This window comes from Lynx canadensis, chromosome A1 (genome assembly GCF_007474595.2).
Source record: "Lynx canadensis isolate LIC74 chromosome A1, mLynCan4.pri.v2, whole genome shotgun sequence".
Classification (NCBI taxonomy): Eukaryota; Metazoa; Chordata; class Mammalia; order Carnivora; family Felidae; genus Lynx; species Lynx canadensis.
The window spans coordinates 141,200,004-141,218,102 of record NC_044303.2 but is presented as its reverse complement, the minus strand read 5'-3'; the positions used below and the strand labels follow the sequence as shown (position 1 = coordinate 141,218,102).

Here is an 18,099-nt window from a genome sequence, read left to right as displayed (position 1 = left end):
GCCTGATGTGGGGCTCGAACTCATGAACCATGAGATCATGACTTTATCCGAAGTTGGACACCTAACCGATTGAGCTGTCCAGGTGCCCCAAAAATGAATAAATACTTTTAAAAATAATGAGGAAGATCCATATTAGCTGATTTATTAGTTAATATATATGCACATGTGTATAGATATGCATGTATTTCTTGTTTTAAGAGTGTAATAGACATATAGATATTGTAGGTAAGTTATTACAAAATTTGTTTCCTTTGGGAAATGAGAATGGGCATGGGTAGGAAAGAAAATTCTCATTTTATATGTTCTTGTTCAGTTTGATACACCAGCATGTATTATAAAAATGACTAACAAAGAAATGGCAAATACCAAAGTAAGTTCTTCACGGATCAGCCCATACACCTCCTGCAGGGCCCCTGTGAGCCATCTGTTTCCGCTGCTTTGTTACTCAGTGTCCTCCATCTTTTGGTTTCTTACCTGTGAAATGAGGACAACCTACGCCTGCTGGGAGACTCAGAACAGAGCAAGCAAGGAAAGCAGGGTGTAAACAGGCACTGGAGTGGAAAGGGGCAGACCAGAAACGAAATCTCATTAGCAGTCAGAGAACAACAGCAACAATGCTACGTAATATTTCTGAGTGCATAAATGTGCCAAACACTTCATCCCCACACTATAAGGAAAATATCACTATCCTCATTTTACAAAATGAGGAAACTAAGGCACAGAGAAGCATCTTCCCTAAGCTCACAAAACAAGATATGATGGGGGTGCCTGGGTAGCTCTGTCAGTTAAGCGTCCGACTTTGGCTTCAGGTCATGATCTCATGGTTTGTGAGTCTGAGCCCCATATGGGCTCACTGCTGTCATCATGGAGCCTGCTTCGGATCCTCTGTCTGGTTTCTCTGCTCCTGCCCCACCTGTGCTCTCTCTCTCTATATATATATAAACATTTAAAAAATATATTAAATTTTTTTAAAGTAAAAAAAACCCAACAAGATATGATGGGGTCAGAATTCAGCCCTGCCTGTCAGCCTAGGAGCTACACCGTTAGCCACTAAGCTGTGCTGCTTCTGTACAAAGTAAAACAACAGCTAAGATTTTGCTTCTAGTCAAATTAGCAAAATTTCAAAACACTGATAGGTCACATGTCAAAGAGCATTTCAGGAAACAGGTGCAAAGGTACTATTTTGGTAGAAACACAAATTACTGAAGGCAATTTGGTGAGAGTTACCGAAATTTAAAATGCTTATCTAACTTTTGACCTGGTCATTCTACTTTCAGGAACGTATCCTACAGAAATACTCACAAAGATGTCTACTCTGATGTCCAGTGCAGCACTGTTTTAATAACAACAACGAAAAAAGAGGAGACTTCAGGAAACATCAGTAGGGAGATGACTAAATACATCACAATATATCCCCAAATTGAAGTCTGTATCCTTTAAAACAATTTTTTTTAATACTTAATTTTTTGAAAGAGAAGGAGAAAGAGTGATAGAGCACGAGCAGGGGAAGGGCAGAGAGAGAGACACAGAAACCAAAGCAGGCTCGACGCTGTCAGTGGAGAGCTTAACGTAGGGCTCGAACTCATGAACCGCGAGATCATGACCCCAGAGTCAGACGCTTAACCCACTGAGCCACCCATGCACCCTAAAGTCTGTATCCCTTAAAAAAATGGAGGTCAGCCTATAGACACAGACATGGAAAAAATGCTAAAACCTTAAGTGAAAACAATTGTCACCAAGCAATATACAGAGTGTGGCCCTGTTTATCTAAGAAATACAGTGTGAGCAACACAATTTCTTTTTAGAAGAGCAATGCTGGGGTTTCCCTTCTCCCATGCCCTCCCTCAGAAATAACCCACAAAACACACAACTCAAAAATAAGTTGTAAAAAACAGGGTCATGCGTTATTTATAAATCTCTACAATAAAATTATTTTTAAAAAAAACACAAATACAACAGTTACAAATTCAGTTTGGGGTAAATAGCCCCCTAAATATACTGTAAATCACATCTCTTTAGCATTCTTTCCCAAACAGATGTGGTTCAAATCCAGTGAAGGCATTACAATGTCATATTTGGTAGCAAGTGAAGAAAACTGACAATAAATAGTCCAACTATAATTACGAAAAATACTAAGTGGCAAATGCCATCCTTACTTTGAAACAATCTGTCACTCACACTACCTGAAGATTCTGAGTCAGTATACAGTTACACACAATTTGTATTTCCACCTTTAAGATCTGCACTGTATTTTCCTTGTCGTGGTAAGGGCACACCCAAAACCTCAAAGGACTGATAAATGACTGAAAGCCCTGATGAGACAACAAAGAGACGTCATCACAAGCTGCTTGCAAAAGACACCCAGAGCAATGTATACTTCTGTGGCACCTTGTCAGTAGAAGCAGCACCCAGACCCATGGTTCTCAAAGGCTGGTGTGTGTGGGCACATGCAGCAGAGGCTCATTAAAACGCAGGTTTCTGACCCAGACCCTGAGCTCTCATTCCTGAGTCTGACGAACCTGCATTTGTAAACAAGAGCCACAAGGAGGTGGGAGGAGGACTCCACTGAACATTCTCACTGTACTGTCCAACACTAACTGGCTGCCACTGGTTGGAACGGAAGCTCCCCTACTGCGAGTAGCTTCTTCGCCTCTTTAGCCTCCTCATCTGTACAGTCAGTCAGTTGGTCTGATCATCTCTGAGGGCACTAAAGCCCTAACAGGGCTGGCACTGAGCCCAGATGTAAAAGAAACGTAGTCTCAGCTAAGAACTCTGTCTGCACACCAACACTAGTTTGTACAAGTCACTGGGTCTCTGTGTTTTCACCATCGTCTGAAAAGTTTGCTTCTGTTGGTTGCATTTCCGGGAGCATCTGAGAAGAAGTCTAAAACTGACATCTGTATTAATTTGGGGGACTTTCCTCATGCAAACAGGGAGGCTTCCAGCAATCCTGAGAGATGTTGCATATACATGGTGGTATGTGGTGAGACCCACTTGGTCAGAAAACAACAGAAACATACCCTTAACACCAAGCAGGTTCCAAATCCTCCTGTAAAATAACCAACAGAGGGGCTGCAAAAGTCAATAGGAGGTTTTAACACTGGTTGAACTTGAAGAGTAAGAGCTGGATTTCCTGGAGAATTTCTTGGATGTGAGGGATACTTGCATCCGCTTTACAGTACGAACACTTCGACAAAGGAGTGCATTCTTTGCATGATCCCTGAAGTCTTGTGAAACAAAGTAATAGACAAAGGGGTCAATGCAGCTGTTGAGGGTGGAGAGGCAGAGGGCTACAATGTACAGGGCGTAGACGTGGCTCTGGCTCCAGGTTTTAATCAGGAAATAATGCACCACAAGCAGAAGGTTACTGGGAGTGAAGCAGACCAGGTACATGGCCAGGACGGTGACAATGAGCTTGATGGCTCTCTGCCTCTTCTTTCCCGAGTTTTCATCCATAGCAGAAGATCGGAGTGTTCTGATCATTAGCACATAGGCAGAGGCCGTGAGGAAGGCTGGGAATAAAAAGACTCCGATGGCCAGAGAGAGGAAATAATTGAACATGTCTCCTACCAGCACCTCCTTAGGCAAAACATCATGGCAGGTTGTGATGTTAAGGGCTGGAATGTAGACAGTCTGCTTCACGACATACAAGGGGATGGTAACCAGCAGAATCAGCAGCCATATCCCCAGGGAGACACCAAAGGCAATGTTTGCCTTCTTCCCGGGGTGCACCATGGGATTCACGATGACCCAATACCTCTGCACACTGAGGCAGGTCATGAAGAGAATGGAACAGTACATGTTGCCATAGAAAAATCCAATGAGTACCTTGCAGAGGGCTTCCCCGTAAATCCAGTTGTTGCCATGTATGTGATAGGCAATCTTCAAAGGGAACCAGATCACAGAGAGGAGGTCTGCCAAGGCTAGATTGGCCATGTAAACCACAGCAGGGTGCTTTTTCTTTGTTCGGAAAAGAAAGACCCATAGGGCCATGCCATTACTTGGCAAACCTATCACAAATACAATTGTGTAGACGATTGGAAGAAAGACAGTAGTCAATTTTCCAGTGAGGACGGAGGTAGAAAACTCATCCACAGAAAAGCCTGGTTCCACCGTAACTCCTTTCCCAGTGATTTGAGATGAGCTATCAATCTTACCAATGAGACTTCTTCCTTTAGACGTTCTATTGGTTCCTGTACAAGAAAGGCCAGGCAGACAAGGGTCATTACAGAGATCAATCTTTCAGCAGTAATGCTGGTTTATTTAAATAAAAGTACTTTAAAGTTGCCTTTTTTTTTTTTTTTTAAAGTAACCTCTATGCCCAACATGGGGCTCGAACTCACCACCCCAGGATGAAGAATGGCATGCTCCACCAACAGACCCAGCCAGGTGCTCCTACATAAAAGTACTTTAAAGACAGGAGTGTACAAAATGCTTACAAGGGTTTTCTTTGGGGGAAGGGATTATTGGGTTTTGTTGGTTTGTTTTTTACAATGGATTTTTTTTTTCAGAGGGTTGTGGGGTACATGTGGAATAGAACATTGATTTCTATTGAATCTCAAAAAAACTGATAGTACTTCAATTTATTTTTACAAACTACCCACAGTCTAATGACTGTTCCTAATTGGTGTGTGTGTGTGTTAAGTTTATTTATTTTGAAAGAGAGAGAGAGAGAGAGAGAGAGAGAGGGAGAGAGAATATTTCAAGCAGGCTCTGCACTCTCTGCGCAGAACCCAACTCGGGGCACGATCTCACAAACCATGAGATCATGACCTGAGCCAAGATCAAAAGTCGGATGCTTAATGGGCTAAGCCACCCAGGCACCCCTTCTCTGTTGTTATAATGGCCATCCATCTCACTCTGGCTGTGAGACTAGATCCAGCCTGGCCTATCAGTCATTCCCTATCTCAAAGTCCAAAATAGGGAGATTCCCAGGAGCACAAGGTACATTCCCTCTCCACCCACCAGGACAGCCCAAGCCTTGGGCAGGGATTCCCCCACTTCTGTGCGGGCCTCCTGGAAACCTTCCTACGGAGGCCAGCTGGCAGGCAAGTCTTCTGGCCTCAAGATCACCGAACAGGTCACTGCACTATTGTATTCAGACAAATTTGTGCTCTGACTTTCAAGCAAGTATCATGGCAAGCTTTAACAACTTATGCTATCATTCCCATATTTGCATTAAACTTTAGAAACCACAAACAAATGGCATATCCAGTCTACATCCTACCTAACCAAGTGTTCATGGAGTTGAATAAGAAAACGAGGGACAGCTGGATGACACGAATTCTGAGGAACAGGTCTCTCTCTCTCTTCACCACGTAGAGAAAATATAGCAAATTGCATCACAGTACGCCAGGGAGGAGGTTAAAATACTCACAAGTTTATTTGATAACTTTTATGCTTAGTCATTACTTTTTCGTCCCCTAGCTTTGCACCCATGTTCAGCGAGATTGTTCACTTCTCTTGAGGTTTCTGTTAAGTTAGCTTGGGTGGAGAAATAAAGGGTATGGAGATCAATACTTCAGTTTTCATTTAGTGTAGTGCATTGAAAGGTAGCCCCCAAAATGAAATGTCCATGTCCTAATCCCTAGAATCTGTGATCATTATCCTATTGGAAAAATGATCTGGGGCGCCTGGGTGGCTCAGTCGGTCGAGTGTCCAACTTCGGCTCAGGTCATGATCTCACGGTTCATGCATTTGAGCCCTGCATTGGGCTCTGCTGACAGCTTGGAGCTGGAACCTGCTTTGGATTCTGTCTTCTTCTTTCTCTGCCCCTCCCCTGCTCACACTCTGTCTGTCTCTCTCTCTTAAAAATAAGCATTAAACAATTTTAAGGAAAAAAGAAAATAAAAACGATCTTGGGGCACCTGGGTAGCTCAGTAGGTTGAGCGTTGGACTCTTGGTTTCAGCTCCGATCATGGTTTCACAGTTTGCGAGTTCAAGCCCTACATTGGGGTCTGTGCTGACAGTGAGCTTGCTTGGGATTCTCCCCCTCTCTCTGCCCCTCCCCTACTTACTCTCTTTTCTGTCAAAAAGTAACAAACTTAAAACAAAGAAAAAAGAAAAAGTATCTTTGTAGGTGTAATTAAGGATATTGAGATGAGAGGATCATTCTGGATTATCTAGGTGGGCCCTAAATCCAACAAGTATCTTTATAAAAGAAAGGCCAAGGGGGTGGGGGGTGGGGTGCCTGGGTGGCTCAGTCTTGTAAGCATCTGACTCTTGGTTTCACCTCAGGTCATGATCTCCTGGTTCGTGGGTTCGAGCCCCGCATTGGGCTCTGTGCTGACAGTGTGGAGCCTGCTTGGGATTCTCTCTCTCCCTCTCTCTCTGCCCCTTTCCTGCTCCCTCTGTCTCTCTCTCAACAAATAAATTAAAAAAAAAATTTTTTAGTAAAAATAAAGGCAAAGGGAGATTTGAGAGAAATAGAAGAGAGCACCGAAAGGAGAAAACAATATGAAAATGGAGGCAGAGGTTGGAGCACTGCCAGAACCAGCCAAGGAATGCTTCTCCCTCTCCTCTCTCTCTGCCCCTCCCCCGCTCATGCTCTCTCTTTCTCAAAATAAATAAACTTAAGATAAATAAATAAAGCCACCAGCTTGTGCCGATTGTTATGGCAGCCACAGGAAACTAAACACTCAGGTAGACCAATCTCTTCTTATTTCTTTTATAATTTTTTCCAAAGAGTATGAATTATCTTTAAATTAAAATAGCAGAATATTGCTATATATTACAGCGTTCAACTACTTGACTAAAACAGTAAGAAACATTCTATATGGTAACCCAGTTCCCATATGTATTATCCATGATGGAAAAAAAAGAGTTTCACAAAACAACTACCTTGATCACACAGGCTACACTCTAGTACTTTCCACGGTATTCTAGTTCAACCTTATGAAGAGCCAGTCACCACCCTCTACCTGACTTCATGACCCCACTTGTTTTTCAAAACCAGTTAGCAGAGTAACCAAGTTTGAAACACCTCAAGAGACCAGTTTTTTTTTTTGTTTTGTTTTGTTTTTGGTTTTTTTTATTAACAGATGAGATGTCTGTGGAATGCCCCCTGGACCTCACAATGATAAGGGTCTCTGTGTGAGATTATAGGACCATGTCATAATGTTTTTCTAAGTCCCACAGTCCCTGGCATAGCCCTGGACATACAGCAGGTGCTCAACACACCTGGGAGGGACCGAGAGGCTCAGCTAGGCACACCACTGAAGGAAATGAGGGAGAATCAAGAGCTCTCCTGCTCATTTCTTTAGTGCCTTGGGCTGATCCAGTTAGTAGCCAATCCACACAAAACAGGAGCACTAGCTGGGGACTATAGGAGCACAGCTCTACAAAATACAGTAACTACCTTCACACCAGTAAGAGCTCTTACTAAGGGCGCGTATCCTGTGTCCAACATGGCTTCCAACACTTTACATGTATTAACTTGCTTTCACAACCGCCTTGAGGGATGTACTATTAACTGATCATCCTTTTACAGATGTGTAAACTGACGCACCAAGAAACTGGGTCACTTTCCCAAGGTTAAACAGTTGCTAGGTAGGAGTCAGGACTCAACACCAGGCAGTCGATTTCTAGAGTCCAGGCTTCTAAAGTCTATACCGCATGGCCCCTCTGGGGCCCTGACCTGAGCTCACATGTTGTAATCCTTTGAGACCAAACTATGCCGACTCCACACGATATTTTTTCTCAAACAGAAAATTTTAAATGTAAAATTTTACCATTTTATTATTTTTTTAAGGTTTACCCATTTTCGAGAGTGTGTGAGAGAGAGCGGGGGAGGGGCAGAGAGAGAGGGAGACAGAGGATCCAAAGTGGGCGCCTCACAGCCAGCAGAGCCCAATGCGGGGCTTGAACTCATGAACCATGAGATCATGACCTGAGCAGAAGTCAGATTCTCAATCGACTGAGCCACCCAGGTGCCCCAAATGTTACCATTTTAAAAATGACTATCTTTGGGGCGCCTGGGTGGCGCAGTCGGTTAAGCATCCGACTTCAGCCAGGTCACGATCTCGCGGTCCGTGAGTTCGAGCCCCGCGTCGGGCTCTGGGCTGATGGCTCAGAGCCTGGAGCCTGTTTCCGATTCTGTGTCTCCCTCTCTCTCTGCCCCTCCCCCGTTCATGCTCTGTCTCTCTCTGTCCCAAAAATAAATAAACGTTGAAAAAAAAATTTTTTTTTCAAAAAATAAAAATGACTATCTTTAAATTAGCTCCTTCTCTAATAATTAATATATTTATTTGTATTAATATCAACATGTTTGAAGCCTTCCAGAGCTGTAAAAGAATCCTGTAAATCCTGTGTCGGTAAAATGTTCACAAACTCTCCAGAGAGGGAATGGGGCAGAGCTGGTAACTGACTGGTGGACTGTGTTCCGATGAACTCTGCCATTAAAGATCTAGGTCCTCCACCCTAGACACACCCCACCAGAGACTAATTCAATGAGTTAGCCTGCATTTCTGTAGGGCAGAGCCACCAAGATTTCAGAATTATCACAAAGAAAACTCAATTTTTTTTAGTACCAACAAAAATTATATAGTTTGCTTTATAAAAGGGAGAAAAACCTAGGCATTGATTTCCACGGTTAATAATATCACAAAAAAGGATAACCAGACGTTGTGTGCCTAAGACAAGAAGCACCCGTGGGCTCAGTGGGCTGAGTATCTGACTTGGGCTCAGGTCAAGATCTCACACTCTGTGAGTTCGGGCCCCACATCAGGCTCGCTGCTGTCAACACAGAGCCCACTTCGGATGCTCTATTCCTCTCTCCCTGTTTCCCCACCCCGCCCCCGGCTTGCTCTCTCTCACTCTCAAAAATAAATAAACATTAAAAAAAAAGAAAAGAAGCACCATGAAACTAACTTTGCAAAAAAACAACAAACCTGAATCTGATCAAGCACGTGGATCCAACCGCCAAACTAATGGAAATAAAGAAAACAGTAAGATATATTAAAAAACACAACAAGAATGGACCCAGCAAAATCCCGAATGTGGAAACTGCTACAGGACAAAGGACTTAATTTCCTCAAAACATAAATCACAAAGCAAAAACAAAATAAGAGAGAAAGAGGTGTGGAGCAGGGACTCATACATTAAAAAATTTAAAAGACCTATCAACCTGTGCAGTGTGTGGTGAACCTTATTTGGATCCTGATTCAAACAACTTTTAAAATAGTGCTTATACAGGGGTCTGGCTGGCTTAGTCAGTAGGGCATGTAACTCTTGATCTCGGGGTTGTGAGTTCAAGCCCCACATTGGGTGTAGAGCTTGCAAAATTTTTTTAAGCTTACTTATTTGTTTGGGAGAGAGAGAAAGAGAGAGAGGGTGGGGTAGAGAGAGAGGGAGACAGAATCCCAAGGCGGCCCTGCGCTATCAGCATGGAACCATTGAAGGGCTCAAACCCACGAACCTGAGCCGAAACCAAGAGTCAGTCGCTTAACTGACTGAGCCACCCAGGCACCCCCAGGGGAAAAAAAAAATTTTAATAAAAAAAAAAAAGTAGTACTTATGACACTTATGAGACAGAAATTTGAATACTGACTGAATATTTTATGTTAAGGATGTATTTTAAGTGGTTATGTGGTTATGTTTGACAACAAAATCTTCATCTTTTATGAATACATACTGAAACATCTTAAGATAAAATTATATTTGGACTCCTTTCAAAGTAACACAACGACCGGAAGCTTCGGATACTTCTGGTGGGAATGTAAAATGGTGTAGTCACTGTGGAAAACAAGATGGCAGGTCCTCAAATGGCTAAGTGTAGAGGTGCCATATGAGCAATTCCCACTCCTAGTATATACTTAAGACAAATAAAAACACATGTCCACACAAAAATGTGTACATAGATGCTGACAGCACTATTCGTAAGCATCAAGAAGTGGAAAACAATCCCAAAAGTTCATCAACTGATAAATGGACAAAATGTGGAATATTAGTTCACAATAAAAGTACTGACACACGCTACAACATGGATGAACCTTGAAAAGACTAAGTACAAGAAGTCAGTCACCAGGGAACACGCAGAGTGTATGATTTCATCTACATCAAATGCCCTGAATGAGTAAATCCATAGACAGAAAAGTAGAATAATGGGTGTCAGCAGCTGGGGAAATGGGGCGATTGGGGAGTGATGGCTCAGGGGTGGGCTAGGGTGGGGTGGGATATTCTTTTGGGGTAATGAAAATGTTCTAAAGTTGATTGTGGTGATGGATATACAACTGTGAATTTTCTTCAAGTTATAGAACTGTAGAGTTTAAGTAGGTGAACTGAATGGTATGCAAATTATCTTAACAAAGCTGTTAAAAAATATGACAAAAAACAGGGTAGAGCATCATGAAACTGAGTGTGGAATTCACTATAATCTTCTACTTTCATATGTTTAAAATTCTCCATAGAAACAAGCACATACCAGGTCAGGAAGGTTCCTGCAGAGATCAAAATCTGTTTTTAATAAGAACAGTAAAATAAAGGGGGGGGGGCAGTAAGAAATACTAAAATAAAAATTAAAAAAAAAAAAGAGAGAGGAAGAGATTGAGAAAAATTTCCTGAGAATATTCCAACATATAACCTTGAATGGTCTCGATCAAAAATATCATTCATGGGGCACCTAGGTGGTTCAGTTGGTTAAGTATCTGATCTTGAGTTTGGCTCAGGTCATGATTTCCCGGTTCCAGAAAATGAGCAAGCCTTGGGCTCTGCGTTGATAGCACAGAGCCTGCTTGGGATTCTTTCTCTCTGTCCCCACCCCTGCATGCACATGCCCCCTCTCTCAAAATACGTTATAAAATAAACATTGAAAAAATAGCATTCATAGTAACTGTGTTCACTGTACCAGTCACAGAGCACACAGGAGCATGTTGTTTAACACTAGTAAATGTCAAGATGCTACTCAAAGATCCTTAAAGCCTTTTCAGCATAGTGCAGACTTTTACCCCTTACAATGTCCTGTGTCAGGCACCAAAACTCCCAGAACTCGTCTAGAACTGATACTATCCCAGCTCCCAACTATCTACCTATCTATCCACCTTCCTATCTACCTACCTATAATCTCCCATCTATAGATCAGCTAAAATCTTTTCTATTTCATAGTGGGAAAAAAATTAAATGCACGTATGAACTTTGAGCACATGTAAAGTACTGGCGATAGGGGCCCCTGGGTGGCTCAGTTGGTTAAGTGTCTCACTTCAGCCAGGTCATATTCTCACAGCTCATGACTTCAAATCCCATGCCAGGCTCTGTGCTGACAGCTCAGAGCCTGGAGCCTGCTTCGGATTCTGTGTCTCCCTCTCTCTCTCCCCTTCCCCCGCTTGTGCTCTGTCTCTCAAAAATAAACAAACATTAAAAAAAAATTCTTAACTAAAAATAAAATACAGTACTGGCTATAAAAACATCCCCATTTATGGGCAATAATCAACAATATTTGCCCAAGTATGCAAGAACACATACCCACAGATACTCAAAGCAGCACCCCCCACCCCAATTGCAAAAGGAAAATAAAAGGAAAACAAGCAATGTTCATTAGCCCCTATTCCTAACTTACCATATCCCCATATGGTTTCTAACATTAACAGTAGATGCTATACTTACTATCCAGTAATACTGAAAGGCAATCGAGAGCTACAATATACTATCAACTGAAAAAAGCCCCTGACAGAGCAATATGCTTTGGTATAACAAAATTATAATTTGAAATCTGAAATCTAGGATACTAACCAAACTATAAACAATGGCCATTATCTGTGGAGTAGAATGGGTGTGAAGGGGAGAACTTTCTTTTTTGACTTCACAGGCCTCCACATCGTTTGGGTTTCCTTTTCGAAGGAGCGTTAATTGGTACAATCTTTTTCAAGGTCAATGGGGCAAAACATCAAAATTTAAAGTGCCCTAGGACCTATGAACTTACTTAGAGGAATCTGCCCTGCATACATACTAGCAAACGTGCACAGAAATACTGTTATGTACAAGAATATTTACTGCAATATTGTGTGTCATGATAAAATAAAAACAGTCTCTGGGCACCTGGATGGCTCAGTCGGTTAAGCATCTGACTTCGGCTCAGGTCATGATCTCGAAGTTCGTAAGTTTAAGACCTGTATCAGGCTCTGTGCCAGCACAGAGCCCACTTCAGATCCTCTATCCCCTTCTCTCTCTGCACCTCCCCGATCGTGCTCTCTCTCAAAAATAAAAAAAGTAATCATAAACTTTAAAACAAAAGTTAGTCTCAAAAACTATTAAAAAGGAGACTAGGGGGCACCTGGGTGGTGGCTCACTGTTGATTTCGGCTCAGGTCATGGTCTTGCAGTTCTTGAGTTCAAGCCCCGCCGTAGGCTTTGTGCTGACAGTGCAGAACCTGCTTGGGATTCTCTCTCTCCCTCTGTCTCTGCCCCTCTCCCACTTGTTCTCTCTCTCCCTCGCAAAATAAATAAATGAACTTAAAAAAATGAAAAAATTTACATTTAAAAAAAGAAAAGGGGCGCCTGGGTGGCTCAGTCAGTTAAGCATCCGACTTCAGCTCCGGTCATGATCTCATGGTTTGAGAGTTCAAGCCCTGTGTTGGGCTCTGTGCTGACAGCTCAGAGCCTGGAGCCTGCTTCAGATTCTCTCTCTCTCTGCTCCTCCCCCACTCACGCTCTGTCTCTCTCTCTCTCTCAAATAAACATTTAAAAAAAAGAGATTAAAAAAAAAGAAAAAAAAAAGGAGACTAGTTTGGGGTGTCTGGCTGGCTCAGTGGGTAGAGCATGTGACTCTTGATCTCCAAGTCATAAGTCTGAGTCTCATGTTAGGCATAGAGATTACTTTAAAAAAAAAAAAAAAGGAGACTAGTTCAGTAACTTCTGACATTTATATAATGAATAATATTCCCCCTATAAAAGTATGGATAAATTTCCCCATACTGACCATGAGCAGATTAGGTTAAAAAAATAAATCGTGGGGTACCTACGTGGCTCAGTCAGTTAAGTGTGTGACTCTTGACTTTGGCTCAGATCATGATGTCACAGTCATGGGATCAAGCCCTGCATTGGGCTCTGCACTGAGCTTTGAGCCTGCTTGGGATTCTCTCTCTCCCTCTCTCTCTCTGCCCCACCCCCCACCATAAGTATATAAACATTAAAAAAATTATGGCACAGTATATCTAATAAAATCCTTCTACTATTACAAAATATATATACAGTAAAACCTTGGATTGCAAGTAACTTGTTATTTGAGTGTTCTGCCAGACAAGCAAACATTTCCGTTAAATTTTAACTTCATAAATGAGTGATAATACATGTGAGCAGTATGTGATACTGAACATCACATGATCACAACTAAGGGTTTTCTCTCTCTCTCTCTCTCTCTCTCTCTCTCTCTCTCTCTCGCAATGTGGGATTGTGGGTGATTGTCTCCCATGCTCAGATGCTTGGTCTCAGGCTGCGGTGTTTGGCAAAAATCAGTTATTTTTCAGAACATTGGTAGGTGCCCACGACTGGCATTAGTGTATTTTTTGTCACTTCAAAGCACCTACTGACAGTCCTTTGCTTTTCCAAACAAGAGTAAGCTTAGGGATGCTTTGCTTCATTGTAGGTCAGGCTGCCCACAGATACAGACCCTTTCCTCTGCTGACCTATTGCCAGTTACATTAAATACAGTATACGACAAGAGTTTATTAATATTGTACTATAGTCAACACCTGTGTGAGCATATACAGTGGCCCCCATGCAGAAAAAGATTCCATTGAGCCAAGAGATAGCAGTGATTCCATTAGTGACAAAGTTGTCCTACACAAAACCCTCCTTTCTCATCTTCCTCACACCAGCCACAAAGGTTTTCAAAGATAAGTGCAGGTTAATTTGTTTATTTTTCTTTATATTTTGGATTTATTATTTTTTATTATATTACAGTATTGTCATAATTTTTATATGAATCTTTTGGGGTTGTGGAATGAATAACCTGAGTTTTCATGATTTCTTACAGGGAAATTTGCTTTGATATACAAGTACTTGGGATTACAAACATGTTTCCGGAACGAATTAGGCTCCCAAACCAAGGTTTTACTGTATTGGGCATAGAAGTCCACTGACACTGGAGAGGAGAAAGAATGGGGGATTTTCGCTGTTTTAAAACACTTCTGATTTAGACAATTGTGGGGGGAAATGCATGGAAAACTTTTTCTTTAAACTTTTAACGACTTTAACTTTAAAACTACTACTTGTTCTTTGTAATTTTAAGCATCCTCCAGTGGCCCACCCTCCCCACCAAACCAAGTACAGATCAAGTACTTTATTTGTGGGAAGTATCCTTTTGTAACCTTTTCCTTACTATCTCCTCACCACAAATCTATTTGCTTCCATTATCTGGGAACACAGACTGAAAAATAAAAGCTTCAATGACCAGAGACCTCTCCCTAGGTACACATCAGTAAATTTTCATGTGTTCTTTCAGGATGAACTGTTTTCTTCTCAACACTTGCCCAGCTAATAAAACCATAAGAAAGTCAAACACAGAGCACTAAAACATCATCTACTTGGGTTAATTAGTAACTATGCACAAAGCAGGCAAGAAACCAAACAGAAATTTAGAGTCCCATCTTCACATTCATTATAGTATTCTCTCTCATTACGAAACATTGGAAGTACGCCATGTGTCCATTAACAGATTAATTTTTCAATTATGATAAATCCTCCTATAACATGTTGTAGAGTTTAAAAGTGTTTTTATTTACTGACATGATACTGACATTTATATAATCCCATGCTGTACAGAAAGACTTTCTGCTTGTGAGTACATGTTTTATGCAAGGATGTATGAAAGAATGGGAAAGGATACAAACCAAAATGTCAGGAGTGGGGGTGCCTGGGTGGCTCAGTCCGTTAAGTGTCCGACGTCAGCTTAGGTCATGATCTCTCAGTTCACGAGTTTGAGCCCCGCGTCCAGCTCTGCACTGACAGCTCAGAGCCTGGAGCCTGCTTCGGATTCTGTGTCTCCCTTACTCTCTGCCCCTCCCCTGCTCTACTCTGTGTGTGTATCTCTCTCTCTCAAAAATAAATAAAACATTAAAAAAATTATTTAAAAAAACATTTTAAAAAATGTCAGAAGTGGTATACTTTGGGTACTGAAAATGATTTAATTAAACTTGTCTTTTTCAAAGAAAATTTTGTTCATTATTGCTCTACAGTGATCACATACTACTTGTATAATTCGTAGTCAATTACAAAGAGAACAGAAGTTTCAGTCTCCAAAAGAAGAACAGAATGACTGAATCATAGGGGACCTCCTAGGCTTGTGATGTGGTAGAAAGAAGTGCTTAAAACAAGCTGGCTGAAACGCCAAACTTCCATCACCTTGCCAGATCACTAGGGCCAAGTCCCCTCACTTCATTCCTCATTCAATATTTACTGAGGTCCTTTAGATAATGAGACCGTGCTGGACCATGGTGATGGAGAGGACACTAGAGTCCATGGCCTCCCAGAGTTTATGATCCAGGAGGAAGACAGATTAAACATATTTACACAAATAATTATCAATTAATGTTGTGACTGGAATGCGAATGTGGCCTGACAGAGTGTTTTCCTTGCCTCCACCCCCAATTCAGTGGCCCCCATCTGTAAAATGAGAAAGGCATATTCTAGGCAGAGTTGTCCTCCATGAGTCAGTCTTTAGGGTGAGATCAAAGAAGCCTGGGAAGAAAATCAAACCAAATATCTGCCTGGTAGCAAACTGAGAAACATGCATAAGGGTAAAGGTAAAAGTGGATGAGCAAAGAGGTATGCTAAAGGGCAGAAAAACTTTGGGGATGCTCTATTTCTTAATCAAATTCAATTTACTTTCAAGTTGGGAGGAAAGCTCCATCTACCTAAGTCTGTTACCTAACTAACCCTTTAGGAAAGTTACCATGCAAAGGAACAAAAAAGTATGTGGAGGGGAAAAAAACAAAACAAAAACCCTCAAGGTGCAATGTTAAATACCTCTGGTTAACAAGTAACTTGATTTTGTTGTTGTTGTTAAACAAGTTCACCACATTATCCAAGAATGCCCACCTCCCAGCCATCTCCCTCAATCTGCAAACAAGAACCAGCTAAATCCTCAGGGCTACCTCCCTACAGGAACTGTATAAATCAGAAAAGCTATAGGTCATCTATACCTACATTTTTTTTCTTAATGTTTGCACATACTTAGCTTTACTTAAGTTTCCAACTTTAAAAGACAAAGGCAAATCGAAACGTGTTCATTACAGTTTCAACACCTCCTGGTAATTAATAAATGCCTTTATTGTAATGCTGCCCAAAAAAGTTATACAGTGGTGCAAGTTTCAAGTATATACTAGAACACGCTTTTCTGTAATTCCAGAGGCAAAAGAATCACATTCTTCAATATAATTCAAGTTGACAGTGATTTGCTCCTTTACAAAATTCACGGGGAAATTTAAACCTCCCTTCCGAGACTACCCTGACAGCCACAAACAGCCGGGCACCCGTTAGCATCACAGCAGCTTGATCTATGGCCAACTATCCCCCACACCCTCAGAAGCCTGCTCAGCAGGGGAGATCCCGCCCCCAGGAGGACAAGTTGGAGCACACCCGGTGCAGGACACCTGCGGAACCCGGCAGCCCTGCACAAGCTGGCACCTGAGCACCGCCGGGACGGCTCCTGTGCTGTTCCATTCCCGGAGCGGGCAGCCTGGGTCACACAGACCTCAATGGCGGCCCAAATAGGTTCCGTGTGGCATATAAAGGCCCGGAAACCCAGGGCCGCAGTAAGGTAACCTAGTCGAATAAATGGCAGGGTCCAAGAAGTTCCATTTGTAAAATCCGCGTGACGCCCAACTGGCCTAAAACTCCAGGCTGAGCGCTCAATACCCCGAAAACACAGCGGGGTCCGGCCCTTCCATACCCGGGCCATCCACCGTGCCAGAGGAGCTTCGGACCCCAGGACGGTTTCGAACTACGGGAGCCGACCCCAAAGAGGGGGCTCCGAAAGTTGAGGAGGTCACAAAAAGCGAGGAAGAAGTTTCCCAGGCCTCGGGCTCTCACCCATTCCACACCGCTATGAGCCAACTAAGTCTAAGAGGTCCTGCCACCAGTGTGCGAAAAGCTCCTTAATGACTGAATGTTTACAAAGAAGCCAACCCTGGGGAGGGGAGGCTGAGCCCTCTAGGTACCCTTTAGACGCAAGCACTCCGTTCCCTCCTCTTCCTCCGCGGACTTCAGCCTCTCCCAGTTGTTCCAGCCCATTGCTCTCCGGCGCAGCGATCCCCACTAAAGCCTCCGAGAGGGGGTGCGAGAGGTGGTGGCCGCGGCGGCAAGAGAACACCTTTCGTGCACCTGCCCAGCTTCCACCACCAGTGCATGTGCCTGGGACCCCTGGCTCTTTAGTTGCAGGAGCCCTCCTTGACCAAGTTTCTCACCTTGGACGGTGCGATTGCAGGAAGCAGAGGCCGCCAGCAGGATGGCGCCCCCCAGCAGCCACACCGCGCTCAGGCTTCGCATCCTTCCTGCAGCCCCGACGCCAGGCGGGCAGGGCATTCGCCGCCAATGATTCGAAATTCGGAGTCCCACTCGCCGCTCCAAGAGAAAGCCACCGTCTCACCTACCCGAATCCAAGCCTCTGCGCTCGCCTCCCCGGAGACGGATGAGTTTCAGTGAAACCGGAGCGTCCCCGCGCACCTGCGCGAGGCCCCGCCCCGGGGCCGGAACGCGGGGCTCGGCCCCGCCCCTTCGGACGTCCGACGCGCGGGGCCGGCCCCACGCAGTCTTGCCAGGAGCCCGGGCGCCCACCTACGCGCTGCAGGTGCGAGAGCTGCTGTTGGGGAGGGTGCGGGAGCCGCCCGCGGGCGGGGCTGGGAGGGTGAAGTAGTTGTATTGGAATGCAAAGGCCGGAACGCTTGGACCTCGAGTTCTTTTAGACCTGGCCACGCCTAAAACTACCATTACCCTTTAATTACTCCTGGGGAGCCAGGGTCCGGTCTCCTTCCCTCCCCTTTGCTAAATGGAAAAAAGCCACGGTCTGAGCTCACGGACTTTGTCGTCGGTTATTGGTAGAAGCTTCTCAGCGTAGCGGGCACTAAGGGATAAGGGGTGAGTTTTTAATCTGCAGAGACAACATGGATGG

The 18,099-nt window shown here is 43.4% G+C and overlaps 1 protein-coding gene across 2 annotated transcripts; it reads right to left on the bottom strand.

Annotated features, from left to right (window-relative positions):
• Window positions 1-1,878: 1,878 nt before the first annotated feature.
• F2RL1 (F2R like trypsin receptor 1) lies at window positions 1,879-17,684 on the bottom strand. 2 transcript variants are annotated; one of them, XM_030323396.2, is made up of 2 exons: window positions 17,396-17,684; window positions 1,879-4,193 (listed from the first exon to the last, which is right to left on the bottom strand). In XM_030323396.2, exons 1-2 carry the CDS (start codon window positions 17,511-17,513, stop codon window positions 3,082-3,084), a joined length of 1,230 nt encoding a protein of 409 aa, XP_030179256.1. In that variant the 5' UTR covers window positions 17,514-17,684; the 3' UTR covers window positions 1,879-3,081. The 2 variants fall into 2 exon arrangements, with proteins under 2 accessions (XP_030179256.1, XP_030179264.1); XM_030323404.1 differs by lacking the exon at window positions 17,396-17,684 and adding an exon at window positions 17,150-17,373.
• Between the last annotated feature and the right edge of the window lie 415 nt (window positions 17,685-18,099).

Excerpts from the sequence above, each read along its gene's own strand:
- F2RL1 (XM_030323396.2), bottom strand. The coding sequence starts at position 17,513 with ATGCCCTGCCCGCCTGGCGTCGGGGCTGCAGGAAGGATGCGAAGCCTG. Across the intron at positions 4,194-17,395 it reads CTGCAATCGCACCGTCCAAG|GAACCAATAGAACGTCTAAA; the intron begins GTGAGAAACTTG and ends TTTCTTGTACAG.